Consider the following 27,758-nt stretch of genomic DNA (forward strand, 5'->3'; position numbering starts at 1 on the left):
TCAGTCCAGCTTGGAGAACCCGCCGATGGTAACTTTCCGCTCCTGGCGGTTGGCCACCAGCTCTTGGAGATGAAGGGCGCCGCCACCGATGAAGCAAAAGGCCGGGCAGACGGGGCCCGAGCAGTCGATACCGCACTCCCACAGGCTGCGGAAAGACACGGCGTCGTAGAACGTCACCTTGCTGCGCTCGTAGTCCAGGCAGATGCCCACCCGAGGAGGCAACGGCACAGTGCAGTTGCCAGGGTCCCGTGAAGTTAGTGCCACACCGTGCGACAAGAGGATTTTGCCCATGCCGATGGTTAGGAAGGCGAAGGGCGGCGCCGTGTCCAAGGTGGTGTCCTCAGCCCCGCTGTCATGACCACTGTCAGGGTCATATCTGAGCCAAAAGAGGGGAAGACAGAAAGCATTAGGCTTCACCTGCAACACAGACACACATCCCAATATCTACTCTGGATGACAGCAGCTCTCTGTGGCTGAAGAAACAAGGCCTCTCTCTGCTACCCGAAAAACTCTTTTCAACAGAGATGATGGAAATGGGACGGTGTGCATGAAAACCATATATTCTACCAGCAAGCGACACATTCTTACAAAAGGAAAAGCCACCTTCCTGTTAGATCGATGTAGCTCAGCAAAGTCTAGTTGAATTTTTTTTTATTTACATTATTTATAGTCCATCTTTTTTTATCCAAGACTCAAGGCAGATTAATCAGTGTTAAGTCAATACAATCATCAGCTGGGACATTCAATAAGCAATACGATAGGGTGTGGATTGCAGAAATTCGAAAAAGCACGCTGAAATCCGATACAGAGCTGAAGCATTGCTGAAAAAAACGTAAGCAATTGAACGTGACATATTAAACAATGCAGAAACTAATGGGAGCATATTACAGCACAGACAGTACACAGTAGTAGAGGGGTGCACCCCAAAAAATCGGGTTTCCGGTTTTTAAACAATTCAGGTGTTAAAATGCTTCGGTATGCTCTGTGAAGATTTGGGAATCTTTATGGAGCACACCAAAGCTCAAAGCAGTACTTTTCTTGCCGTTTGCAAATGGCAAGAAAAGTGTTGCTTTCATACGCCCACCGCTCTTCAGCTGATGGGAGCAGAACCCCCCATCAGCTGAAAAAAGCTGCTGGCGTTTGAAAGTAGCAACACTTTTCTTGCACGGCCGGACCCCCTCCCCCCTCCCCTCAGCTGAAAAAAGCTGCAGAAGTTTTAAAGCAGCTTTCTTCAGCTGATGGAGAGGGGGATCCCCTTCCCATCAGCTGAAAATTCCAAATCCCAAATCTTTCCACATTGAGCCAATTCAGGTTAAAAACCCAAATCGGAAACCCGAAGCGCACACCCCTACACAGTAGTCTAGTCTACAGTCCCTATCCCTTTACCAAAGCATCTTTCTGATCCATTTCCCTACAGCACAGCCCTACCTGTAAGGAAAGTCCTCTTGAATAATTCAGTTTTGCATGGTGTGCAGAAAACCAGGAGAGTGGGAGCTTTTCTGACCTCTTTAGGTAGGCCACTCCATAATTAGCAGCACCACAAGGCATCTTTTGGTGGCTCCTCCCACTCTCCAGGATGTGGGCATGCCTTCCAATTGGCCCTTGGTGGTCTCGAACCCTTGCTCTCTGAATTCCTTTGCATTGTGCTCATTGGAAGGAATTTCTCAACTTCTGCCTTGTCTGCTCCTGTATAAGCATGCTCGACAAGCTAAGCATTTGAGGCCCTGTCTGGGTGTGCCCCCCACTTCTGGCGGGGACATACTTCTGAAAGTAAGGGAAGCGATGACCAAAGATGGGTCCTTCTCTATAATATTACGATCCTTTCTTTCTCTGAGGTAGATTTTGCCTTTAATCTTTCTCTTACACCCTCTGGGTAGATTGCTGCGCCAGGAATATTATATTCCAAGATATTTTATTTAAATTTCCCCTTTGGTAACGTGCCCAAGCGTCAGGCTCCTTCTTGGTACTATGTGGCCCCAAGGATAGGAATGGGATATAGGAATGACAGATACTCTGGGATATAAAAATAAATAAATAAACTTTTATTTTTATAAGAAGCGTATCGGTTTCCTATTATTTCTTAAGCTTGATGGTTTCAAGGAGTGTTATTGGTTCTTAAAGTTTCCTTTTACAGACACAGTCACACAGATCTTCTCTCAGGCGCACACACAGTTTGCCCGCTTCGAATAGAATGAATATATCGTCTCACAGACACACACGGTTCAGGCTTCCCACACAGGTTGCCTTTCTCTCAGAAATACATGAATTCCCTCAGGCCGCACACAGCTTGCCTGCTAAAACTAGACTCGATATTTTTCTCAGAAATGCTTAAACATGCTAAGGCTGCACACAGCTTGCCTCTCTTGCCCTGACTGAATCTTTTCTCTCCCTCAGTAACTGAAAACTGCATTCACTCTGCCCACACTCTCAGGGCCAAGCTACACATGACGAATGACACTTGAACGGCAAGTGTATTTCTCCCTGTTCACTTGCCCTCCACTCAATCCACTTGCCGTTCAAGTGTCATTCGTCATGTGTAGCTTGGCCCTCAGTCATCCGCCAATCATATCACTCACTTATCCCTCCCCCCCCACTTCGTCTGTACTACACCAAGCATTTAAAGACACACACACTTCTTCTTACTACTACTACTACTACTACTACTATTAATGATGATGATGATGATGATGATGATGATGATGATGATGATGATGATGATGATGATGATGATGATGATATCCCACCCTTCCCACAAGCGGGCTCAAGGCAGGTTACAACAGAAGATAAAATATACAAGATAAAATCACAATAAATTAACACAGCTTTCTAACCAAACACCTGCTCACTGTATAAAAACCATATAACATCTGACGGAGGTGGAACTGTGGCTTAACCATGCGTGGTCGCTCATATACAGCGGGTAGATCGTCAATACCCCCTACAGACATAGAGGAGACTCGGAGAGAGGCTCATTTGGTGGAAACCCCGATGGCCTCAACCATACACCTGGCAGAACATCTCCGTCTTACAGGCCCACCTGAAGGAGACAAGATCTTGGTGGGCCCGGGTGTCCTCAGACAGAGAGTTCCACCAGGTCGGGGCCAGGACCGAAAAGGCCCTGGCCCTAGTCGAGGCCAATCGAGCCTCCCTGGGGCCAGGGACCACCAGTAGGTGCTTACCGGCTGATCTCAGCACCCTCCGGGGAGTATATTGGAAGAGATGGTCCCTCAGGTATGACTTAAAATCATTACAGTCACCCCAACTGGAGATCACCACCCATTATCAGTGGTTCATCTGGCATCTCATGTCTTACATTTTCAGCATGGGATGAAAACTTATTTGCTCAGGGTTTTCAGTGGAGATACATGGTGGCGCTGTTTTCTAATCCTATTGCTTTTATAACTATCATAAGTTGTGATCTACTGGGAACATTTCTAACACAGTTCTCAGAAAATTTGATCAGTTTAGAGTTGGCCACGGACACCTGTCTTGTGAGAAAGCCTGGCTGTTTCGAGCATTTTATGCGTATTTCAAACACATCATCGCCTTCCGATTTTTCCTCCCGGTGAAACTCAAGGTGTTAATTGAAACTCCTAATTGGCTTAGAATCAGAGCACTCGAGGGTAACTTTCCCTGGGAGGAAGCTACATGCACACTCTTTATACTCGATCACCATCTGAAGTTTGGCGGGCAGGCATTTACAAGCGGGGTCTTCACAACAGTGCTGCCGGGAAGGAGTATGCATCAAAACATTTTTTGGTAAATATGATTTTTTAACCAAATCTGTAAAAAACTTCAGAATCCAGTGAATTCTGAATTGATTCTCTAATTTGGTTCTGCTATGTCCGAAAAACTTGGCTATTATTTTCTATGGGAAAATCACTCTGGGCTATCAGGTGGGCTGGCAGGGTGTTATTTTTCAACCGAACTTCACCAAATTTGCAAGGGAACTACTCCTGACTCTCCTCTAAAGAACCTCTACGTTTCAGAAAGTTTGCCCCTGAACAAGTACCCCAGCCACTCCATTGTTTCCTATGGGGAAAAAAAACTGTCTTCCACTGCAGAAACACACTGGGGCAAGGCTGCCATGGCCAAGGCACACTCCCAAATGCAAGCAGGGCTCATCCCAGAGAAAGCCCAAAAGAACCAAACTGAAGCAAAGGAACCAACATCACACGAGAGAATCACATCCATTCCACCCAAACCAAACTGAAGCAAGGGTCCCCTGCAAATTTGGTGGAGTTTGCTTGAGAAATGCCGGGCCCTAGCCCAGTGGATAGCCTTCAGATATTTTTCCACACAGAGAATAATTGAGAGTGGGTGAGGGCACCTTCTTTGGGGGCCCATAAAATTGCCCCTCAAAGTCTAGTCTTCATAAGAACAGTCATGAGTATGTTCCCTCCAAATCTGGTGAAGTTTGGTTGAACAATGACCCCCAGAGCCCACTAGATAGCCCCCCGATTGATTTTCCCATAGAAAACAATGGCTGAATTTTACCGAATGTTTACTGAAAATTCGGTAAAAATTCGGAATACCTGGTTTTTGATTTGGAATACCCAAATTTTACCAAATCAGCCAAAATTCAGTATTTTAATCCAGATTTTGAACCGAACTGCATACACTCAGTGCTGGGATTATCAGGATTTGGTTTGGGGGGTCACAAAAAAACAGTTCTCTTGAAATGAGCATGTGGTTTGTGATGTTGGTTTAGAGGGCAGGGTTGGCTTTGGTTGAATTATTTGATGTTAGATCAGGATATACAGTTTTGCTTATAAATTTACCAGTTACCCCACACTAGACTGTATTCACCCTGAAACAATTCTCGACACCAAGCAGCAGAGGCAAGCAACTTGGGTGCTGTCTCACCTGGGGCTCACCACGTCCTGTGGCACCTGGAACCACTCCTGCAGCTTGCTTTCCAGGCCCACGCCCACCTTGACCAGGTATGAGCTGGGGTCCACGCAGCAGGCCCAGTAGCTACGCCCCTGGGTGACAGCCACGTCTCCAATCACCAGGTCGATAGACAGGTGACAGCTGGTCATGAGCCGCTCGGCAGCAAAGAGCATGGGAAGCCCTGGGACACTGCGCACGGCCCGCTGGTCCTTGCTGATAGCCAGGCGCTCACGGTTGAAACCCCACCGATTGTCCAGGAAAAAATTCAGCACTGAAGAGGGAGGGGAGGTAAAAAACTGGAATCAGGAAGATAGAACTTGGAGTCAGACTGAACTAAAAAGAAGTCATGTGTGAAGAAGAGGAAGCTTAACTAACAAATCAAGGGAGAGGTGAGCTAATCAAAACATACACACATATAGTGCAGTTATTAGCATCAAATGAGGGGAAAGACAGGCACCCATCTGTTGTCTGCCCTTTTATGTGCTGGATGGAGTTTGGTTCAGATAGCAAAAGCCTGTTTGAGCCAGTATGGTGTAGTGGTTAACAGCGGCAGGACTCTAATCTGGAGAACTGGGTTTGATTCCCCACTCCTCCACTTGAAGCCAGCTGGGTGACCTTGGGCTAGTCACGGATCTCTGGAGCTCTCTCAGCCCCACCCACCTCACAGGGTGTTTTGTTGTGGGGATAATAATAACATAGTTTATATACAGCTCTGAGTGGGTGTTAGGTTGCCCTGAAGGGCAGTACATAAATCAAATGTTGTTATTATTATTATTATTATTAAAACCAGCATGGGTGGAAAGATTAAGCTGCCTCCCACCCAGATCTGAATCGGGGGCTGGGGGGCGTGAATTATAATTTGGCTTTAAAAATTACCAGGAAGTTCTGATTATAGGTCTCCAATTTTTGTCTGTTATGACCTTTAGCTAGCCCTCCCATATCTAGCAGTGAATTTGGTAATGGAGAATGCTGTCAAGTCAAGAATTAAGATGATGGGGTTTTCAAGGCAAGAGACTAACAGAGGTGGCTTGCCATAGCCTGTCTCTGCCTCCTTGGTTTTCGCTGGAGGTCTCTCATCCAATTACTAACCAGGGTCGACCTTGCTTAGCTTCTGAGATCTGACAAGACTGCGTTTGCCTGGGCTCTTCAGGTCAGGGCAGCAGTAAATTTACTAATTTAGAAAAAATATATCCTGCTTTTTGGCTTTAAGGAATTCTAAAACACCCTGTCCGTTTCACACATGCTTCTTCTATAGTTGCCTTTTTACCTGGCGCTGGTGGCGTATGCAAGTAGATGTCCTCGCTGTAGTCCCCAAAACCAGCCTTATTGTAACCTTTGACACGCAATACGTAGACGCAGTCGGTGTCGAGGTACTCGACGACGGCACTGGTGCCACGCACCTCCTCCCGCCGCTGCCACAGCTTAAGGGCCTTGCCTTTGGGCTCAGCCCGCCGGAATTCCACCGTGTAGTGCCAAGCGGGTGGGGAATGCTGCGGTAGGCGCCAGCACAGGAAGATCTGGTCGTAGGCATAGGTGCGCTGCGTGTCGATCACGGGGGCCTCGGGAGCTGTGGTAGGGGTACGAGAAAGAGAAGGAGGAAAGGGAGGAGATGCGTCGTGGTCAGGCAGTGGTTTTAGGCAAGCTCTGGGCATTCGGGACTGACCAACACACAACCAGCTACAGGCTAAGGGTTTCCAAAAGGCAAAAGGCAAAAAAGAAAAAGAAAATGGCGCATGGCCACTGGAAAGAGCAGCAGGAGGAAGGGAGGACGGAATCGGGAGGAACAGAGCGAGCTGCTGAGAGACTTCAGGGGGCAAAGAGAGGCTGAGTGCGAGTGGGGGAGAGGGGTGGGAAGGGAAGGGAAGAGGGACTGACGGAGAGAAAGAGAGAGCAGGCGACCATGGGGGTGGAGAGAGAAGAACGGGATGAAGGAAGGATGGTGGAACCAGGGCTTAGGTGGAAGACAGTGGTCAAAAGGGAAGAGGAACGGACACGCAGGAAGGCCACAAAAAGGCCAAAGTGGAAAGTGGTTCGAGATCCCACAGGACTGACTGCCCCAAAGAAGCAAAATGTTTGTTTTTTAATGTTCAGGACACCTGGCAATTTTTTTGTCCCTTGATGTCCCCCACCCATTTCTTGCATTTTATCGTAATAGCTGAGCATCAACAACATAATCCTCACAATGCTACAAAGCTTGCCAGGTGACAGCTGAGCCTGTCCCTCTTACTCCTGGCCTGTCCTACCTCACAAGATTGTTGTGAGGAAGCAATGGTGGATGGAGGACCATGAGTTCTGCTCTAAGCTATGCGGAGTAAGGGCTGGATAGAAACGACCTCAACGGATAAAATTATATCCCTCCACTATGCCTGGATCCAGCCTCAGCCGAGAACTACTCCTTCTTCCTGGCTATCCACAGCCATCAGCAAGGTTGGAAGTAGAAGCAGCCAAGCACCCGCTCACGCTCAGCCTGAGAATTCCCTCCTTGAAAACTTTTTGTGATTATATGTGTAACTGATATCTGTATTTTTATTTCAAATTGCTGCAAACTGCTTTGAGAGCCATGTCCCGGCTCCAATCCCAAGGTGAGGGTTGAAAAGACAGCAAAAACACACGAAAGCCCACAATAAAATGGTCAAAAGTTAGTTTGGGTATCTGTCTTTTATTTTCATTTTTTTAAAATGCCTGCTAGCTTTACTCTCTCCTTTATACCCTCCAGACTATTCTCTGAGCAGCCAGCAGAGAGTGCACAGCTCTTGATTCGGTCCATCTGTAGGGCAAGGGTCACAAGGCAGCCAATGGGCATGCTGAGACGCCTCTCTGCATTTTCTCCCAAAGAGAAAGCAGAGACTCTCCTTCTCCAAGATATTTATCAGAACAACACGGGCACTCCTAGACTTTCAGCCCCTGATGACACTGCCTAGTTCAGGGTTTTTTTTAATGTAATGTCTAGGGGTGTGCATGCCAGAAAGATTCAGTTTTCCCACTTCAAAATTTCCAAAGCAGGAAAAAGAGTCAGAAATAAGCGATTTCCAAAGCAGCAAGCTTACCGACCCGCTTCGGTATGCTCTGTGAAGATTCAGAGCACAATGAAACTCCCCCCCCTTATTTCACCCAATGTGGGGGGAGGAGGGAGTTCCCTCCTCCTTCCATCGGGTGAAATAAGCAGGGGCAGTTCAAAGCAGCATGGAAACCAGCGCTTTCCCGCACTTCAGCTGGGAGGGGAGGAATCCCCTGCCTCTCAGCTGAAGTTTAAAGCCCCTTTCAGTTGCTTTAAATTCAAACCTTGAGGCTGGCTCCAGGTAACCAGTGGAGGAGGGAGCTCCCTAGTCAGCTGTAGCCAGCCACAGGGTTTGAAAGGGCCCAAAGCTTTCCTAAGTAACCCAAATCATTTCGGAAAGCTTTGATTCAGCATTTCTGAATCAGGGCCAGCATGCTGGATTCGGAAATCTCGAATCTTTACTAATCGGGTTCAATCGGAAACCCGAATTGCACACCCCTGGTAATGTCCTTAATCTTGCTGGGTGACCTTGGGTCAATTACATTCTCCCTCCCAGCCTAACCTACCTTGTAGGGTTGTTGTGAAAATAAAATGAAGACCAGAGAACTAAACACACTGCTCTGAGCTCCTTGGAAGAAGAGTGGAATATGAATGTCCTGGGCAGAAAAGGGAAGGAAGGCAGCATGGTATAGCCCAATCTCATCAGATCTCGGAAGCTAAGCAGGGTCAGTACTTGGAGGGGAGAACACCAAGGAAGACTTTGCAGAGGAAGGCAATGGGAAATGACCTCTGCTTCTCATTGCCTTGAAAATCCGTTGCTGGGTCCGACATAAGTCGATTGCAACTTGATGGCACATATGCATGCATGCACATACACATGCATGGGATATCTGGGTGGCGACAGGGAACTAAAAATGCATGCAGCAGTGAACTGTGGAAGGCCCTCCGGAATGCTCTATGCAACATCCACCTTTCGTTTTCCCCAAGAAATAGTTTCCCCCTCCCTAGAGCCATGACTAGAAAACTTGCTTTTGTTGAAAGGCATAAAAACGGCACTGCCTGAGGTTCCTCCAATGTTTTCCCACATTCTCGACAGGACTTCAAGGAGCCAAACCAAATTACTCAGAGGAGGAGGAGGACAGGCAGAGACAAGGGGGCACAGGATGGAGACACGAGGATGAACGATGGGAAGAGAGAGAAAATTGGGCGGCTCAGAGGTTTGGGTGGAAGGGTCGGGTGGGAAGATGACTTGCCTCATGGACTTCAGTGATGACTCAACAGCAGCCATAGCCTATAAACAAAGAGAGGTAAAGCAGGTCTGAGATGGGTCAGCAGCCAGGCACGGGGCGGAAACGGGCCAGCAATGGACCAGCAGCCACCGGGGGAATCCGGCACCTGGAATCTTAGGTTGGCGATGGATCGTGGGATGCAGGGCTTGCAGTGGGGTGGTGGTGGAAAGATGGAGACGAGTGGGGCACCGAGGCCTAGGGCATGGTTGGAAGTGACCAGCTGATTTTTAAAACGAAAACCTTCTCGTCCGCCCCCTTGGTAGGGGGGTGAAGAGGAATGAATGAGCACAGTCTCCAATCTGGTACTCACCCGCCGCAAAGTTGCATTTCGTCAGAGTTTCACACGTCACACCAACGTCAATTCCCCTCCCCCAAGGCCTCAGGACAGACCAATGGGGGCTCCCGTTCCCAGGGGGTGCCAGGGGTTCAGGTTCTATGACGGGTTACCCCAGAACCCCAGGCAGAGAGGAATTTGCTCAACCCAGTGCTATTCATAAATCCAGAACTCCTGATATTTTCCAGTGCAGGAAAGCTGGACATGACTCCTCTTTCCAGAAACTGCAAACTCCAGTCTCACTGTCACAGTATGTGGACAAAAGAGGTGGCCCGGCCTGGCACAGAGCCACACCTCTTGGAGACTTACCATGCAAAGACCCCTTTGCCCAGCAAGGAGTTGGCACCTACCTTTGATAAAGGTAAGGTCTGTGAGCAGTTTGAGCTCCCGGCTCACGTCCACCTGGAAGTGGCTGAAGGAGGCACTGGCAGCAGGCTGGAAACTCTGCAGCGAGTCAGTCGCCCTGATGATCCTGGCAATGAAAGATACCAGGGATGTGGGGGGAAGCACAGCATGGTGGGTGTGGCTGAAACATGGGAACAAATAACCTCCAAGCGCAAATTCAATGCCCCCAGTCCATCTCCTTTGGAAAGAGAGGGTGGGGGGCTAGAAATACTCTTGGCATATAAGGCCTGCTCCTCTTGACCTTATGGGGCTTTTTTAAAAATCTTTTTCAATTTACACTTTTTATGCTTTTTTTTTTAATAAAAAATGCTACTCGGGTTCATTTTCATTCTTATGTATATTATTTCTCTCCCCACCATTCCAAAACCTGTCCAAGGCAGCAGACAATAATAAAAGCACCATATAATCTAACAAAAGGATCATTAAAAGATCATAAAAAGATCATTAAATATCATAAAAAGATCACTGAAAGATCATAAAAAGATCATAAACGGCCATTAAAAGAGCATTAAAAGATCATAAAAAGATCAACGGTAGGTTTTAAAAGTAAATGCATCAATAGCAGCAAGGAACAAATGCCAGCAAGGGCTTTCATTCTACAGTCACAAATCAAGCCTTGTAGCAACGGATCACAGCAACAGACCGGGGGGGGTACCCTAAAAAGCAATCCAAATAAAAAAAAACTCTAAATAAGTATGAATGTTCAAAAATCATCTGAGAACATAGTAAACTGCAGAACGGCACTGTTGGATAAGTGGTAGGTGAAAAACAGTGGCATTCTAAACAGAAGTGAAAGATTCGAGTCCAGTAGTACCTTAAAGACCAACTAGATTTCCAGGTAGGGTATGAGCTTTCGTGAGTCACAACTCACTTCTTCAGATACCAATCTGAAGTGAGCTGTGACTCACAAAAGCTCATACCCTACCACAAATTTTGTTAGTCTTTACAGGTGCTACTGGACTTTTGATCTTTTCTCCTGCTACAGACAGACTAATATGGCCACCCATCTTGATAGATTTCCAGGGTATGAGCTTTTGAAAGTCAAAGTTCCCTTCATCAGATATCCAGGATATGGGCTTTTGAGAGTCAAAGCTCCCTTCATTAGATATCCAAGGTATGAACTTTCGAGAGCCAAAGGTCCTTTAGTTAGATATCCAGGGTATGAGCTTTCAAGAAGGGAGTTTTGACGAAAGGAGCTTTGACTCCCAAAAGCTCATACCCTGGAAATCTCGTCAGTCTCTCAGGTACTACTGGACTCAAATCTTGCTCTTCTACTGCAGAACAACACAGCTACCCACCTGTATCTATATTCTAAGCAGAGTTACACCATTTAAAGCCCATTAACTTCAGTGTACTTAGAGCTGAAACAGACGTGACGAGATACTAGAGTTCAACTCGTGTTTCCTTACTTCAAGGTTTGTCGGGAAGTGTGGGCATCCTTGCAGCTTAAAGTTTAATATTTACAGAGCGGCAGGGAGGGAAGCGCAGGCATAGGGTGCCTTTGCTCCTGCTCTCCAGATGCATCACTGCATTTCCAATTCCCTCGCTCACGTGTCCCGGAGCTACATAACCCGCTTGCACAGAGCGTTACTGCACCCCCCCCTTGCTCAGCCCCCACAGAGCGATGCTGGGCTGCGCGGCTTCGGGCGGGGGCCAGGCGAGCGAGGGGAGGGAGATGCAGCGATGTTCTGGGCACCTTTTCTCCCGCTCTCCCAGTGCAGCCTGGCATTGCTCTGTGGGGGCCACGCTGGGCAAGGGGGGGGAGATGAAGCGATGTTCTTGGTGCCTTTCCTCCCGCTTTCCTGGTGCAGCCTGGTGTCGCTCTGCATGGGTCAGGCCAGGCCAGGGGGGGAGAATGAAGCGACGCTCCACGCGGGCAGGCTATGTAGCTCTGGGCCGCGTGAGCAGGGGAAGGGGAAATGCAGCGACGCACCTGGAGAGTGGGAGGAAAGGCGCCCCCCACCTGCACTTCCCTCTCTGCTGCTCTGTAAATGTTAATCTTTAAGCTGCAAGGACGCCCACACTTCCCGACAAACCTTGAAGTAAGGAAACACGAGTTGAACTCTAGCATCTCGTCACGTCTGTTTCGGCTCTCAGAAGGGTCTAAATTTGCTTAGGGACATCCCACCTAGAATTTCTGCCATCTCTTCTCCCACAAAAGTGCCAAACGCCTCTTAGTAGCATGACTACTAAGATATTATTCCTCATTGTTAAAGTGCTGGGGAGATTTAAAAAAATATTTTTTTGCTGCTACTGCTGCTTAAGAATCTCTTAATTTCATGATCATAACAAATGGTAAAAGCTTCTGGGAGCAAAAGAGGAGACGTGCATCAACGCACATTGGAAATACCCAAATACCTGTTATGGAGCTGCTTCGCGGCCTGAACGAAGCACGGCTGGTCTGTCTCTTTCAGCACCTCCTGAGTGTAGCCCACCATGCCGGAATTCTCCATCATAGCCCGATGTTCGTGCAGCTGCGCACGGAGGTTGGAGACCCGGTCTTGCCGGCATTCCTCGATGGCGTTCAGCAGAGACGCTTGCTTCTCTTCCAGCAGGGCGCTCAGGCCCCGCATCAGCCGTGCCACCTCTTCCTTGGCCTGTGTCCCGTTTGCCTGCAGAAGGACACAGCACAAGGTAAACGGGACAAAAAGATATATTTAGCTCAGCATTTACCCATTTAAAGGTGCTACTAGACTCTTTGCTATTTTGCGACTACAGACTAACACAGCTAACTCCTCTGGATTTCTCAGCATTTACCCCTTTGCCTTGAACCTTGGGCAAGCTGTACAAGAGTCCACCCACAAGCTTCTGAGCTCTGCACAGCAGAAAGACGAACAGGCTGAGACCCTCTAGGGGAAGAACAAGAGCTGGACTCAGAGGTGGCCAGGAGTAACAACTATCATCATCATCATCATCATCATCAACATCATCATTAATATCCCGCCCTCCCCGCAAGCGGGCTCAGGGCGGGTTACAACAGAAGATAAAATATACAAGTACTATTGATACACAAGTACTACGATAAGTACTATGGAGGCAGGCTACTCCAAGAGAAGGCTAGGTCAACTCAACCTACACCATGATTAAGTCAAAAACTGACATGTAGCAGGAGTTTGCATCAATGGCAAAACTTACTTCACTGATTAGAGAAAAGACATTATCTATATTTTTGGCTGAATGGAAGCTGTTTATAGACTTTTTTACATGAAATAGATCACAATGATTTGATATCTGGATTTATGGATTAAGACTCATGAACAATAGAAAAAAGGGGTCTCTTCTGTTTAACTTAGAATAAGTGAGACTTCCCGAAAACAATATATATATTTGTCGCCGAGAAAATTGGAACTCAACTTGTAGTTCAGTTCTTTTTTCTTCCCCCCCTCTTTTTCCTATCTTTCGAAGTTGTATTTTTTATTATTGTTATTATTTTAGTAGCTTGTCTTATTTGTTTTTTCTTGTTTATATGTACTGCTAGTGTGGTTTTTTAGACTGTTGTGTTTTTTCTTATCTTTTATGCTTACTGTTTATTGTTTAAATAAAAATTTACAATCTCACATGTAGCAGGAGGAGGCCATAAGGCTCAAGAGGGCAAATGGAAACCTGAAGGTCTTTCAAGATCTGGGACCGAAAGACTTAAGTGCTGATCCTCAATCTATTTAAGACTAGGTAAGAGCCCAGGGAAGGGGACAGAACGAGGGGAACATATTCCCCTTCCATCCCCAATCAAAGGCAATTGACAGCCACTATGGTGTTGTGGTTAAGAGTGTCAGATTAAGGTCCGGGAGATCCAGGTTTGACGGTATGGGAGACCCAGGTTTGAATCCCCGCTGTGACGAGGAAGCTTGCTGGGTAACCTTGGCTCAATCACACACTTAGGCTAACCTACTTCACAGGGCTGTTGAGAGGATAAATGAATGATGTAAGTCGCTCTGGGTTCCCATTGGGGAGAAAAGTGGTATATAAATGTAGTACACAAATAAATAATAAATAAATAAATGGGAGGCCAAGGAAAAAGAGAATCCTAAATAGCAAGGCCCCCTCATATACCTCGTTGAAGCGCGAGAGTATATGCAGAGGTATCATAGCCTCACACCTTCTTTGGGAGAGGGAGACCGTTGGCTCAAACCCGTTCTACGATTGCCCTGGCTTCAGCGGGGAAATTTAAGTACGGCAATTAGAGTAGGCTTGGAATTTGGAAGATCATGCGGAACTTGCCCTTCCTCTGTGCTTGTTCCTGCACCCTCATAATAGTTACTCAGAGCTAAACCACACGAGACGAATTACACGTGGACGCTCAAGTGAAGGGAGACACAATGTTAGCTAGGAATCATCGTTTGAATTTCACCTCTCTACAGAGCCGGCAAAGATCTCTTTTGTTAATAATTGACAGAGCCTTTGGGGAGGCAAAGAGGAAATTAACCAACCCTCTGAAGAGCGATATTTGCCGGCTCTATAGAGAGAGGTGAAATTCAAACTGCGATTCCCGACTAACATTGAGTCTCCCTTCACTTGAACATCCTCATGTAATTCGTCTCGTGTGGTTCAGCTCTCAGTCCGGGTATTTATCAGGAAAGTGTTGCAAAGACACTACTAACGTTATGAGTTCTCTCCCCACCAAAGGAAACTCATCCTGTTCCCATTGTGTGGAAAGGGAAGGGGGAGGAAGAGTTTTTTAAAAACCTGCATACAAAACTTCTGTCACTCCTTGAGACTGGCTCGAACCCCGAAATGCACACAAAGGTATTCATACCTCGGTGAGCCGAAGGGTCTCTTCCAGCTCGCTGATCTGAGTCTGGACCGTGTCTTGATTGCTCAGGATATAGGACAGACTTTTCGTCAGCTTCTCCTGGGTGCATGAGAAAACAAGGACAGAGTGAGGAAAAATTGAAAAGAGTCCAGTAGCACCTTGAAGACTAACCAACTTTACTGTAGCATAAGCTTTCGAGAATCACAGTTCTCTTCTTCAGAGAGTAAAAAAACGCTGCGGTCGTGTCTGGCTCTGCCACAGAGACCTTTTTGCTGTTTGCTGGCCCTTTCTTTGCCTCTGTTTTCAGCCCCTACTGTTCCCCTAGCACCATTCATCACAATGGAACCAGGAAGGGAAAGCTCCTCCTTCAAGTGAGGCGGCAGTGCTGCCACCCGTAAAGTGCTGCCCAGGGTAGCCACCTCAGGGCCTAGGGCCAAACCTGGATTTGGGACTCTCCCAAGGCTTTTTCAACAGGCAGCACAAAGGCTACCCATGATGCCATCAGCCTCGTCACATGACAGCTCTCCCTCCAATTTAGGGTTGCCAGGCCCCCTCGATCTCCCAGCGGGAGGATGAGACCTGGCTCTTACCTGGAGGGGGGGGTGCGCGTGCACTCCGCGCATGCTCCTGCAAGCGTGATGATGTCACTGCTGGGAAGTGACATCACCACGCAGCCTGTTTGGGCGCGGATCAGGCCCGTTGTGGGCCCCTGTGGAGCACAGGAGTGTTCCTGCGCTCCACAGGGGCCCCCAACAGGCCCGATCCGCGCCCAAACGGGCCTGATCCACGCCCATTTTGGCACGGATCGGGTCCATTTCGGCGCGGATTGGGCCCATTGTGGGCCCCTGCGGAGCGCAGGAACGCTCCCGCGCTCCACAGGGGCCCCAATCCAGGCCAAAACTGGCCTGATCCTGGCGGTTGCTGTGCGCGGGGGCGTGCAGCTCCGCAGGGGGGTGTGCATGGAAGGTGCACGCCCCCCTGCTGGCCAGGTAGGGAGGGGCGTGGGGGGCAGGGGATCCCCCGCCCCCACCGGGGGTCTGGCAGCCCTACTCCAATTTGTTGTCTGGATCTTCGTTATCGAAATGACGGGGCAGGAAACCTGAATCTCCACGGCACAGACTTTCCTGGATTCCAAGCCAAACTGGGGACTCTCTTAAATCACCAACTGGTAATCCAAATTAGTTTGGAAGCCTTGTCCCCTCACCCACCTTTCTCTTTGCTTGAGGGGGAGAAGGATTAAATCCTTTCAATGCCTCACCTTGAGGGCCTGAAAAGCGTTGAGCACAGGCGTGATCTTGTGGCCCGTATGTGTGCGACGCACGCGGCACAGCTGGCACACCAGCCGTTGACAGGTTTTGCAGTAATGCGTCACTTCCTCCCGGTGCTCCGGGCACAGCAGACCCTGCGGGGAAGAAGAAAAGCAGCCGTTCTGAGCGTCTGTGACTAATTGGCGGCTTCACTGAGAGAGTATGCGAAACTGTTCCACAGGGATTTAGTGAACTACATGTGCCTGCTGAAGAAGTGATCCATTCACGAAACGGGCTAATACTACGTATGCTGGCAAATCCCGTCCTGTGGCTGAATGAGGTGGCTGAATTTGCTGACTTGGCGTTGGACCCCTTCAGCTCTTCACAGCCTCCTTTCTTCAATTGCAGCTTGATGTTATTGGACATTTTCGCCCTTTAAATGTTTTTGCTGTGGACGGTATTCTTTGTAAACCGTTTCATGGCTGCCTAATTGAATGGAAGTGCCAGTGTGCACCCTTGTATTGTTGCAATTGAGTGTTACTACCCTTAGGTTGTATAATCCTTAGGAGGTGCCTGCGTGCACCCCCCCTTTACTGTTTTGTGCCAGTGAGCACTTTTGTGATGTATTTACTGGGATGGTTGTTGTAATACTCACATCTTGATTACTTTAGCACTTGGATTATTTTGTATATACACATTATAACTATATTTTTGATAATTTGAGTGTTCTTAATGTGTATTCATTGAGTTTTCACTTCACAGCTCTGGTTCTGTCTGTAATTTTGCTTGTGCTTGCACCGGGGTGGTCCCTATTTTTGCTTTGTGTTCTGAGGGCCCTGCCATCCTCGACGGCGAACTCGTAGGGACCATCAGGACTTTCATTCATTAAAAGCAAAGAGATGCTTGGTAGGAAACTTTTAAGACCATGAATTGCAAATGGAGAATAGATCCAGAGGAGTTAGCCGTGTTACTCCGTAGCTGCAAAGTAGTAGAGTCCAGTAGCACCTTTAGGACTAACCAACTTTATTGTAGCAGCTTTCGAGAACCACAGCTCTCTTCATCAGATGCATCTGACAAAGACAGTGGTGGTTCTCAAAAGCTTCTGCTACAATAAAGTTGGTTTGTCTTAAAGGTGCTACTGGACTCTTTATTAAGTTGAGAATAGGTTCTTCTAATTTTTTTTTTAAATTCTTGCACACGTCTGGATTCTGCTAGATTTTGTACTGGAATGTGACGAGCCATCTTCCACCTCTGTACTTTTTCATTCTTCCACTTCTTTCTGTCGGCAAAATACTACACTGCCTCTAGACAAATGGACCTTCAGGATCCAGTCCATAGACCTCTAGTTAGCCTGTTTACAGACATACCTCTCTCTCATCAGTAAGCATGTTTATACATACCTACATCATGAGAAGACAAGACTCTGTGGGAAAGTCAATAATGCTAGGAAAAGTGGAAGGCAGTAGGAAAAGAGGAAGACCTCAAAGGAGAGGACTTGACTCATTAAAAGAAGCAACGCCCTCCAGTTTGCAGGATCTGAGCAAGTCTGTTAATGAGAGGACGTTTTGGAGGTCTTTCATTCATAAGGTCGCCATAGGCTGGAGGTGACTTGACAGCACATAACACACACACACAATACCTAATAACATAGAGCCAAACTAGATGCAACCAGGAGAGAGCTGTGATCAGGATTCACACCCATTTTGTTTTTAAATTACAGAATCAGCCACAGTGGTGGAGGAGGGAGATCTAGATCAGTGTAGCTGTACAGGGGAGGACGGCATCAACCCTTTTCTGCCACGACATCATCCTGGCCTCCACGGTGTGTCTCCCCCTGCCCCGATCGGCTTCTTGCCCCATGGGGGGATATACAGGTACCTAGAAGCAACTGCAAGTCCAGGAACATACAACAGACGATGGGAAAATGTGAGGCAGGAGGAAGAGGCCAGATTGGCTTTGGAGGCCTCTGCCAGTGGCTGCTTTTATCATTGAAAAAAGAAAACACAGGAGATTCTCGATATATCTGGAGGAATAAGCTCTGGGCCGTGAAAATTTATGCCGCAAGAGCCGTAGGTTTTCCAGCTGCTTCTATTCCCTCCTTCACTGCGCAAAGGACACACATACAACCCCTTAACACCCTTTCTGCTTTGTGCAGATTGGCCCCTTTGTGATTCCCCACCCCATCCTGGCTGCTCTAGGCAAGATGGGTAGCCGTGTTAGTCTGTCTGCAGCAGTAGAAAAAAGCAAGAGTCCAGTAGCACCTATAAGACTAACAAAGTTTGTGGTAGGGTATGAGCTTTTGTGAGTCACAGCTCACTTCTTCAGATCCCAAGAAGTGAGCTGAAGAAGAAGATCTGAAGAAGTAAGCTGTGACTCACGAAAGCTCATACCCTACCACAAACTTTGTTAGTCTTATAGGTGCTACTGGACTCTTGGTCTTTTCTACTGCTCTAGGCAAGTTTTTCAGCGTTTGTGTGACACTCCATTGGATTAAAAAAAAAAAAACCTTCCGATCTTTTTATAGCTGAAAACTGCTCCAAGAAGCAAGAGGGGTGCCCAGGTTGACCTACCAGCAACTGGTAGGAGAAGTACCTGTTGATGGGGGCAGGGCCTCACCATTGATATTCTCACATACCGGCAACATGCTCACATCACTGGCGAGATGCCCACGTCACCAGTGAGGCACTCACATCACTCCCACACACTCTGGAAGTGATGTCACCACATTGCGGAGGACGCTCTCTCTCTTTTTTTTTTTGCAGAAATGTTATGTTTTTACCATAGAGTCTTTGCAGTATGCCAGAGCATCCCTTGCCACTTCCAGTTTAAACCAGAAGTGGTGTCAGCATGCCACCGACACAGCAGGCCTTTTCCTCTCTCCAATTTCTCCCACCGATGTGGGTATCAAAGGAAAGTGGTAGGAGACGGGCCCTTATGTCAATCATTAAATTGCTTCCTTTGTAGACACTTGGCAAGCCTACAGGGGAAGCAACTTGATGATTGACATAAAGGACAGCCAATCAGCCTCTTCAACTGTGGATCAGATTTCCTCAAGTATTACTTGGGAGGAGCAAAGGGGGAGGAGCATGCACCCCCCAAAGTGGTGGGTGGGCTTCTATGACAGGAGCACAGAGCTTTTACTGCATATGTATGCATTTATTTATTTACTTGTTTCATTTCCACTGTGCCTTTCTCCCCAATGGAGACCCCCAAGTGGATGACACCGTTCCCCTCTCCTCCATTTTATCCTTACGACAACCCTATGAGGTAGGTTAGGCTGAGAGAGAGTTATTGTTCCAAGGTTTCCCAGTGAGCTTCCACAGCAAAGCAGGGAATCAAACCTGGGTCTACTAGATCCTAGTTCGACACGCTAACCACTACACTACATTGGCTTTCTGAATGGCTCACGTCTAAGAGCCAAGCTACAAGTGACGCCTGACACAGGTAGGACACTTGTCGGCTTCCCTCAAGTTTTGATGGGAAATGTAGGCGTCCTGGTTTTACAGCTTGGCTCTCCATTACAGCTGCAAGACCAGGATGCCTACATTTCCCATCAAAACTTGAGGGAAGCTGACAAGTGTCCAACCTGTGTCAGGCATCACTTGTAGCTTGGCTCTAAATCACTGCATCAGGAGAGACTATCTGTAGCTTACCCTTTAAAGGGACTTGCTGCAACAGGCGATCACAGCGCCCCCTCTGGGTCATCAGAAAAAGCAGCGTTAAGCCTCTCCCCACCAGTTTTTCCTACCTCAAGAAGGTTCCCCAAACCCACTCAGGCCTCTGTCAGCTCTTACCTTGGGCCGGAAAGTCAGCGTGGGGGGTGTGGGTTCGTGCTGTGCCTTCTGGGTGCCCCAGGGGTGGTAGAGCTTGAAACATTCGTTGCAAAAACTGGATTTGCACTCGGTGCAGCCTTTGGTGGCCTCCAGCTGCGGCGGCTTGCAGAACTGGCACATGATGGCCGTGCTGACGTTGATGGTGTGGCGGTAGCGCTCCACGACCCTCTCCAGCGTCAGGTTGCGGAACAAGCTCCCCAAACCTCGCTCACCCAAGTCCACGTCCCGCTGGCAGGAGGGGCACGGAAACAGCACGTTCTGCGGGTGCACGATGCCGCCTCGTTTCCGTCCTGGGTAGGTGCCGAAACCTGGAACGAGAGAGCAGAGGACACCGTGCACAAAATGAGTCGCCGCTTCACACCGCAGAGGACAGGTCGATCAACAGCTATTCGCCATGAGAGAGAGAGAGAGAGAAATGGAGCCTCCATGTTCAGGGGTAGTATACCTCAGAATGCCAGTTGTAGAGAAAAACAGAGCCTCCATGTTCAGGGGTAGTATACCTCAGAATGCCAGTTGCAGAGAAAAATGAAGCCTCCATGTTCAGGGGCAGTATACCTCAGACTGCCAGGTGCCTGGGGGCAACGAGAGAAGAGCCGATGCCTTCGTGCACAGCTTGTGAGATTCTTACAGGGGCATTTGGCTGGCTAAGATGCTAAACTAGATGACCGTTTAAGTTTGATCTAGCCTGGCACTTGTTATAAAAGAATTAGATAAAACGTAAGGTGAAATGGGGAAGGAAGGTGGCATGGTACTGCCTGATCGTGTCAGATCTTGGAAGCTAAGCCGGGTCAGTACTTGGATGGAAGACCTCCAAGGAAGACTCTACAGAGGAAGGCACGGGCCAGCCACCTCTGCTTCTCACTTGCCTTGAAAGCCCTTTGCTGGGGTCATCTTAAATCGACTGTGACTTGACTGCACATACACAAACGTACAAGGTGAAATGAGTCTGTCGGTAGCTGTTAATTATGACAGCTAAGAATGAATCCTCCATATTCAGAGGCAATCTACCCTTGAATAGCTGGAGATCAAAAACAAGGATTGGCTGTTGCCTCTGTGCCGTGCTTCTCTAGATACGTTCTTATCACTGCAACGGCCCACAGCTCACAAGGCATGGAGATCCGACAGCCCACCCCGTGTCCCTCCAAAGCCCACCTGATTTCAGAAGCCGGTCCAGGCGCTCTGGCTTGGGCACAACTCGGCGTCCTAGGCGGGGGCTCCGTGTAGCAGGCGTGGAAGCTGGCGAGGTGGGCTCGGAGGTGGGGTCTGGGCAGACATAGCCCTGTTGCAGCAGGATCTCGGTGGCACAGATGTGGCACACGTTATGCATGCAAGGTAGCACCAAGGGCTGCTTGTACATCTCCTTGCACACAGGACAGAGCAGCTCCCGCTCCATGTTCTTCATGCTGGTCTAAATGGTGAAGAAAGGGGACAGCAGGGTGGTTGGGATGGAAGAGCCAAGAAATCATTACAACTGTGCTATTAGCAGTTTGTTTTATTGCTAATCCTACAGCGTTATCAGCACCTGGGCCGTTTCCACACTACTCACCTTCAATCAGAACGCTGCAGAACGTTGCAAACAAAACACGGAAGATATCGTTTTCTCGCACAAGTTTTGCGTGATGTCGCACAAAACCCGTGCGAGAAAATGCTATCTTCCGTGTTTTTTCCACAACGTTCCGCAGCGTTCCGACTGAAGGTGAGTAGTGTAGAAACAGCCCTGATGGTTATACAGGGAGAAAGAAACAGGTCCCTGCCCCAAAGGGCTTATGACCTAAGCAAGTTGAGGCTTCTATACCTCCCTCCCCTTATTCCCCGGGAGCAGCTAGTTAGAATTCAGTTTCTCACATTTTGTTAGTCAAGTTTTTTTGCACAGCTAGATCAACAAAAGAAATTTGTTCCAAGGTGGACATTTCAAGCAGGCTTGCCAGAGCGCAAGTCCATTGCATTAGAACTTGAGAAGGGCACAAACTGGGGAAATGGCGGTTCGCTGCAGTTCGTCATGTTTCACGAACCACGAACTAGCATGAAACCGGGTTCGCAAACCGGTTAGTGAATATGTCACTTCCGGGGCAGCAGAAAGTCTGAAGAAAGCCATTCCTGCCCCCCCCCCCCCCCCCCGTTGCCTAGAAAACTGATTGATTGGCCCCAGGCTGTCTGCAGTGATGAACCGAAAAACAAATCAATCAAACCAACTTAAAAATCATTGTAGTTTGTCAGAAATGCCCTCCGACGAACCACTGGTTTGTGAACCAAAAAACAGCCTGGTTCATGATGAACTTTGGTTCGTATTTTTGTTCGTGCCCACCTCTAGTTAGAATCCAAATTTCTAGCAGTTGCATCTTTGACACTGTGTTATGGGGGTCCAATTTTAGTATGCTCCACTCATAAATACCTGTTCGCCTGGAGTGAGTGGCAAACATTTCCAGGAACCCCAGCTGAAAAGCTTGGGATGAAAAAGAGCTGGGTTACTTTTTCTTTTCAATCTTCATTTTTCAAAGCAGGCTCTGCGGAACTCTTGGGGTTCTTTGGAATCTTATCGAGAGATCCTCGATGAAATTAACCGTGCCAGACTAGCTTCCCCCGAAAGATGGCTTGTGTCAGCATAACCACTTCCCCGCTGGACGCAGCTGCAGGGTTCATTTTAGGACTACCAAATCACGAGGAGCAACTGCTGAGGCCTCACAGGCCAGCCCCCCCTCCCCAAAACATATCCCAGAATACCTACAACATGCAGGGACCCCATGGCAAATGTGCAAGAATTTCTTGGTCATGAGGGTCCCCCCGTTTGTGAGCTGAAAACTAGATTTCTATAATGTATTTACTGTATATATTAACTTTCCCCAGAAGAAGAAGAAGAAGAAGCGGCAGCCAGCCCTCTCTCCACTAGGACTCAGTCCCACTTGAACCTCTCCCCCTTCTTCCAGCTCCCATTAACTGGCTCATCAGAGGCAGGGAAAAAAGCAAACCCTCCATTATTTCTGAATCCAGCTCTTTCTGAACCCTTCTCCCTCTAGCCATGCAACGGTCACCTCTAGGCTAGATTACTGTAAGTCCCTCAATGCAGGGCTACCCTTGGGTCTGACCCGGAAACTACAGTGGGTCCAGAATGCTGCTGCTCAGGTCCTTATGGACGTTCCATTCAGATCACATATTACACCAGTTTTGCAGCAGCTTCTCTGGCTTCCCGTGGAGTTCCGGGTCCGTTTCAAAGTGTTGGTGTTGACCTTTAAAGCCCTAAACGGACTGGGACCAGCATACCTGAGGGACCGCCTCTCCCTGTATGTACCCCGGAGAGCGCTTTGTTTAGCAGATAAGAACTTGCTGGCGATCCCTGGCCCCAGGGAGGCTCGTTTGGCCTCAACCAGGCCAGGGCTTTTTCAGTCCTGGCCCCAACCTGGTGGAACTCTCTGTATGAAGACATGCAGGCTCGCCAAGATCTAGTATCACTTCGGCGGGCCTGCAAGACGGAGATGTTCCACCGGGCATATGGTTGAGGCCAGTATTAGGACTATCATTGAGCCTCCCGTCGCCTTCTCCTATCTAACGACATCCCGTCCGTCCAGGTGTCTCCCTCTTTGTATTTGAGGGCAAAAATGTGCAATAGGCCATCTGAGTTATGATTTTATGATATGATTTAAATTGTATTTATATAATTATGTATTTTATTAATGTTGTACCCCGTCCTGAGCCCGCTTGCAGGGAGGGAGGGCTAAATACCAAATAAAGTAAAGTAAAGTAGCTCCCAACTGCCTCCAGAAGGAAGAATGGTGGCAGCCAGGCATTCCGCTGCTGTGTTTGAATCGATCCCCCCCAATTAAGGGACCCGTCTTTTGAAGGTGCCAAGGGCCAGGAGAAGAAGCAGCCAGGCACCTTTCCATCATGGCTAGATACAAGAGAGGACCAATCTGCTCTAGCTTCCAAGGCCATAATGGAAAGAGGCAGTAGCTAGGAACGTTCTCCTATCATCCCCAGATCCCTAAGCAGCTGTGGGTCTGGTCAAGGCCTAGACGGGAAGACTTCTGGGGACCTGATGTCTTCAGTTCTAGGATGGAAGGAAGATGGGCTCAATTAATTTAATTTAATTTATTAGATTTATATTCCGCCCTCCCCACACCAGCCGGCTCAGGGCAGATTACAATTTGCACACAATTTAAAATACATTAATCAATAATAACAATTGCTCCTCAGCCGCTTCTAAAACCAGATTTGATTTCTATCTGGTTTCAATTGCTGTGAGCCACTCGGAGAGGCAAATTTCGACTGGAGAGCAGGGAGCTAATGCAATAAGGGAAGAACTGGAAATATTCAACGCCTCCACAGAATTCGCCTGCTCAAGAATAGCACTGCTTGCTATGTATTATCGCGCCTTACAGAGCTCAAAGCTCTTCACCTACATTATTGTAATAAACCTTACAACAACCCTGCAGGGTAGGTCAGGATGATTAATCCCCTCTTTGAAAATGGCAGGCATGAGGGGGAAACTAAGTCATAGTTGCTTGCTAGAGAACAAAAGCATCTGGAACCCCAGGTGAATAATTTTGCCTTTAAAACAACATCAGGGCTGTGGAACTTGGATGGGGGAGTTAAGGCTATTAACCGCTTCATGCTATTTCCCTGTTCAGAGATAAACCTCCCTTGAGGCTGCTTTGCCCCCAAAAGGGGGCAAACATAACATACTGGCTTTCCCTCCTACCTGGGCCCTGACCTGAATAGCCCAGGCAAATCTAAACTTACAGATCTCAGAAGCTAAGCAGGGTTGGCCTTGGTTAATAATTGGATGGGAGACCAACTAAAACCAGGATTGCAGAGGCAGGCAATGACAAACCACCTCTGTTAGTCTCTCGCCATGAAAACCCCACCAGGGGTCACCACAAGTCTTGAAAGCACTTTCCAAGACCACTCCTACCAGGACATAGACGAAATCAGCAGGGGCATGTCTGATCAGGGAGACAGCACAGAGGGGAAGATTTAGACCCCCCCCCACCCCACCCATGGTATCACAGCACTTGATCCAGATTGGAACCCCCCCCCCTGCAGCCAAGGTGGCTTTTTAAAGGCCAACGTAGACATCTGGAGTTCCAATCTTTGAGTTCCATTATAAGACATAGTTTGGCTCCAAATTCATGGCAGAGGGAAGAGTTGGATTGGTCTGCTCTGGGCTATGACCGCGTCGGTCATCTCAACGGGGCTTTCTGGAAGTGCCACCCCACAGATGGGCACAATCGACAACTGCCCCTACGTGTTTTCTCTCTGTTGTGGCCCCCACCTTAAGGGTTGGCCTGCCTGAAGAAGTCAAGAAGGTTCCCACGCTCCTGGCGTTTTGCAAACTATGCGAAACTGAAATGCAGTTATGTTATAACGGAATGATTCAGGAAGATCCTTTGGTAAAGGAAAAAGGACTGCGGAGTATCATATATAGCACGTGTTGTTTACTATGAAATTTGTGCACCAATTAATATGTCATGCCAAGACTCAATTCTAATCCTAATACATTGCTTATTGAATGTCCCATCCTGTTTACTGCATTGACTTATGCCGTGCAATCTACCTCGAGACTCAAAGAGAAAGGCGGACTATAAAAAAAAATTAAGTAAATTACGAATCATATCTCCTCTTAAAAAGGATGGCTTTGACCATATACTGAATGCTACCTGCCCCTCCGCACCCACACAACTGCAAGTCTTCCCACATCTCGAACAGGAGTGGAAGTAGGTGTGGTTTTCACACACATTTGGAATTACTAGCACTGAATGCTGAGAAAATAGAAATGATAAAGAATTCAAGAGGTCATCTGAGCATGTATAGAGCACCTCTCTCATAGTACTGCAACACTGCAACCAACCACTCTGGGGTTTACAGGAATTGCCTTTCCAAAGCAGGTCCCAGAGCCTGAAAATTCAAGCATAGTAGCATTTATTTCTCAGAAAACACATGCAGGATTGGACCTCAGAATTAGCAAGGGGTCAGGGTGCCTTCGCTGAAGTAAAGGCTAAAATAATTGGGGATTTTTAGGTCGGGGGGAAAAAGGTTGGGGGGAGAGGCATGCTAGCAGCTTACAAGATTATGCATAAATAGCATGGCTAGAGAATATTTGCCCTCTGCTATAATACTGAAATTCAACAATGTTGGTTTGGCTGCGCGTCTCTGGCCACTTAAATGAAACACTTCATTGCACATTAAGTAGGTGACCTACGGAACTCACCACCACAGGATGTGGAGATGGCCAGTAGCTTAGATGCCTAACACAACCACAACAGAGGAAAAGCTTATTAACGGCTGTAATTGCTAAATGAAACCTTCTTGTTCAGAGGCAGGTGATCTGAACACCCCAGAAAAACAATCGTCTGACTTCTGACTTCTCAGAAGCATCTAGCAGACCCTCTTTTGGAAATACTGGATTAAGATGGATCGTGCAGGGTTCTTTTTTGTTCTTATGATACGGTTTTATTTCTGCAAAAGTGGGCGTGGACATTTTGGTCATTAACCTCGCTGGTGTGGAAGAGATTTGCAGAAGATCTAGAACCTGACTCCACTGGTGCCATTTCCGCACACAGGCCGGGCCTAGAGAAGACCCAAGCCTTGGTGCCTGTCCGGAAATGCCCTTCGGCCAGACTCTCTAGGAATAAGAAATAAGCAAGGCAGATCTGGAACAGACGGCCGACTTCCACCTCTGCCAGGCACAGAGACCCCGCCTCCGGATTGCAAGCGGCTTGGCACTCTGCCCAGCGCCTGCCATGTCTCATCCAAGGGCACTCACCCCTTGTCTGGAGCTCTAGTACCCGGCATGATGCCCCCGTTTCCCCTTCATGCCATTCCAACCTGCCCGTACCTGTCACAGCCCCCTCCTCTACGCCCAAGGCAAACCTGCATGCCGCACCAGGGAAGAAGGAAGCCTGAAACCGCACATATCTTCCCCCAAACCATCTACCAAGGTTCCTCACCTAGAGATCGGCCCCCCCAGCCCACCGGGGGAGGGGGCTCCGCCTCCCCAGGATGGGCACTCACCTTCCCGGACACTCGCCTTGATGCCATCTCTCTTTCTTGGCAAGAAAACGGGATTGCACAAAAGCACCGGAGAGGAGAGAGGGAGGGAGGGACAGAGAGGGAGGGAGAGAGGGAGGGGGGGCAGAGCAGAGGCAGACGCTGGACCAGGCCTGGCAGGCAGCCCCGGAGGAGGTTGCCATGGCGACGGAGGGATGTGCTCCGATGCTCACAGCATCCCTGCTTAGCCCCAAAGGGAAGAAAGAGTCTGGGGCAACTGGGAGGGGGCGGGATGGGAGTGCCTAGGCTGGGGAAGGGACAACACCCTGCTGGAGGGGGGGTGATTATATGGGGGGGCAATTCCTAGACTGTGGGGTGAATGGGACCTCCAAGGCTCCCTGACAGCGGTAGTCATGCGATGAACTGCGACAATAGAACCACCACCCTCCGCTCCCGCCTCGCAGGATGCGGCCACCTTCTGCTCCCCGCTTCAGCCCGCATTCCATCGCCAACCCATTTTTTCCCTTTGCATTCCAGACGACTCCCCCCGCCGCCGCCTCCGGTCCAGGGCAATGCAATGCAATGCAATGCACGCCCCCCGCCCCTCTCCCCGGTTCTCACGCTGATCCGGACGAGGGCATCCATGATCGAGGTGAAGGAGTGCAGGTCCTCGCCTTCGGCCATGGTTCCCGGGGGGGTGGGGAGGGGAGAGGCGCTCCCAGCCGCTGCACCCCAGCGGAGGATGCAAGCGCCTCGCTCGAGTGCAGCCCGAAGCAGCCGTCGGGGGGTGGGGATGGGGGTTGGAGGGAAGCAAATAATGCGCATGCTCCCCGAGAAGGGCTCAACCCAACGCACCCTCTCCCCCCTCCCTTCAGGGGTGGGGGGCGGTTATTGCTATTGCTTTATACAGTGCAACCCGTGCGGTCGACGTTTTGCAAGACAACAGAAGCGAGGTGGAGGCACGTCCCTGCCCCAAGGGGCTTGCAATCGCTGGCTGATTGGCGCTCCCCGCTTCCCTTGGAGGTCTG

The 27,758-nt window shown here is 48.7% G+C and overlaps 1 protein-coding gene across 1 annotated transcript; it reads right to left on the reverse strand.

The window, feature by feature from the left end:
* On the reverse strand, positions 1-27,414 carry TRIM46 (tripartite motif containing 46). The gene is made up of 10 exons (XM_054986953.1): positions 27,352-27,414; positions 20,902-21,157; positions 19,711-20,057; positions 15,928-16,071; positions 14,673-14,768; positions 12,278-12,531; positions 9,865-9,986; positions 6,161-6,460; positions 4,867-5,164; positions 1-376 (listed from the first exon to the last, which is right to left on the reverse strand). The coding sequence occupies exons 1-10, from the start codon at positions 27,412-27,414 to the stop codon at positions 1-3; spliced, it is 2,256 nt and encodes a 751-aa protein (XP_054842928.1).
* Between the last annotated feature and the right edge of the window lie 344 nt (positions 27,415-27,758).

This window comes from Eublepharis macularius, chromosome 1, assembly GCF_028583425.1.
Source record: "Eublepharis macularius isolate TG4126 chromosome 1, MPM_Emac_v1.0, whole genome shotgun sequence".
In the NCBI taxonomy this organism is placed as follows: Eukaryota; Metazoa; Chordata; class Lepidosauria; order Squamata; family Eublepharidae; genus Eublepharis; species Eublepharis macularius.

Bases quoted from the DNA above. Each gene is read 5' to 3' on its own strand.
- TRIM46 (XM_054986953.1), bottom strand. From the start codon at position 27,414: ATGGCCGAAGGCGAGGACCTGCACTCCTTCACCTCGATCATGGATGCC. The intron at 21,158-27,351 runs GTGAGAACCGGG...TTCACCATTTAG, and splicing joins ATGCCCTCGTCCGGATCAGC to ACCAGCATGAAGAACATGGA. The intron at 5,165-6,160 runs GTAAAAAGGCAA...CTCCCTCTTCAG, and splicing joins GCATACGCCACCAGCGCCAG to TGCTGAATTTTTTCCTGGAC.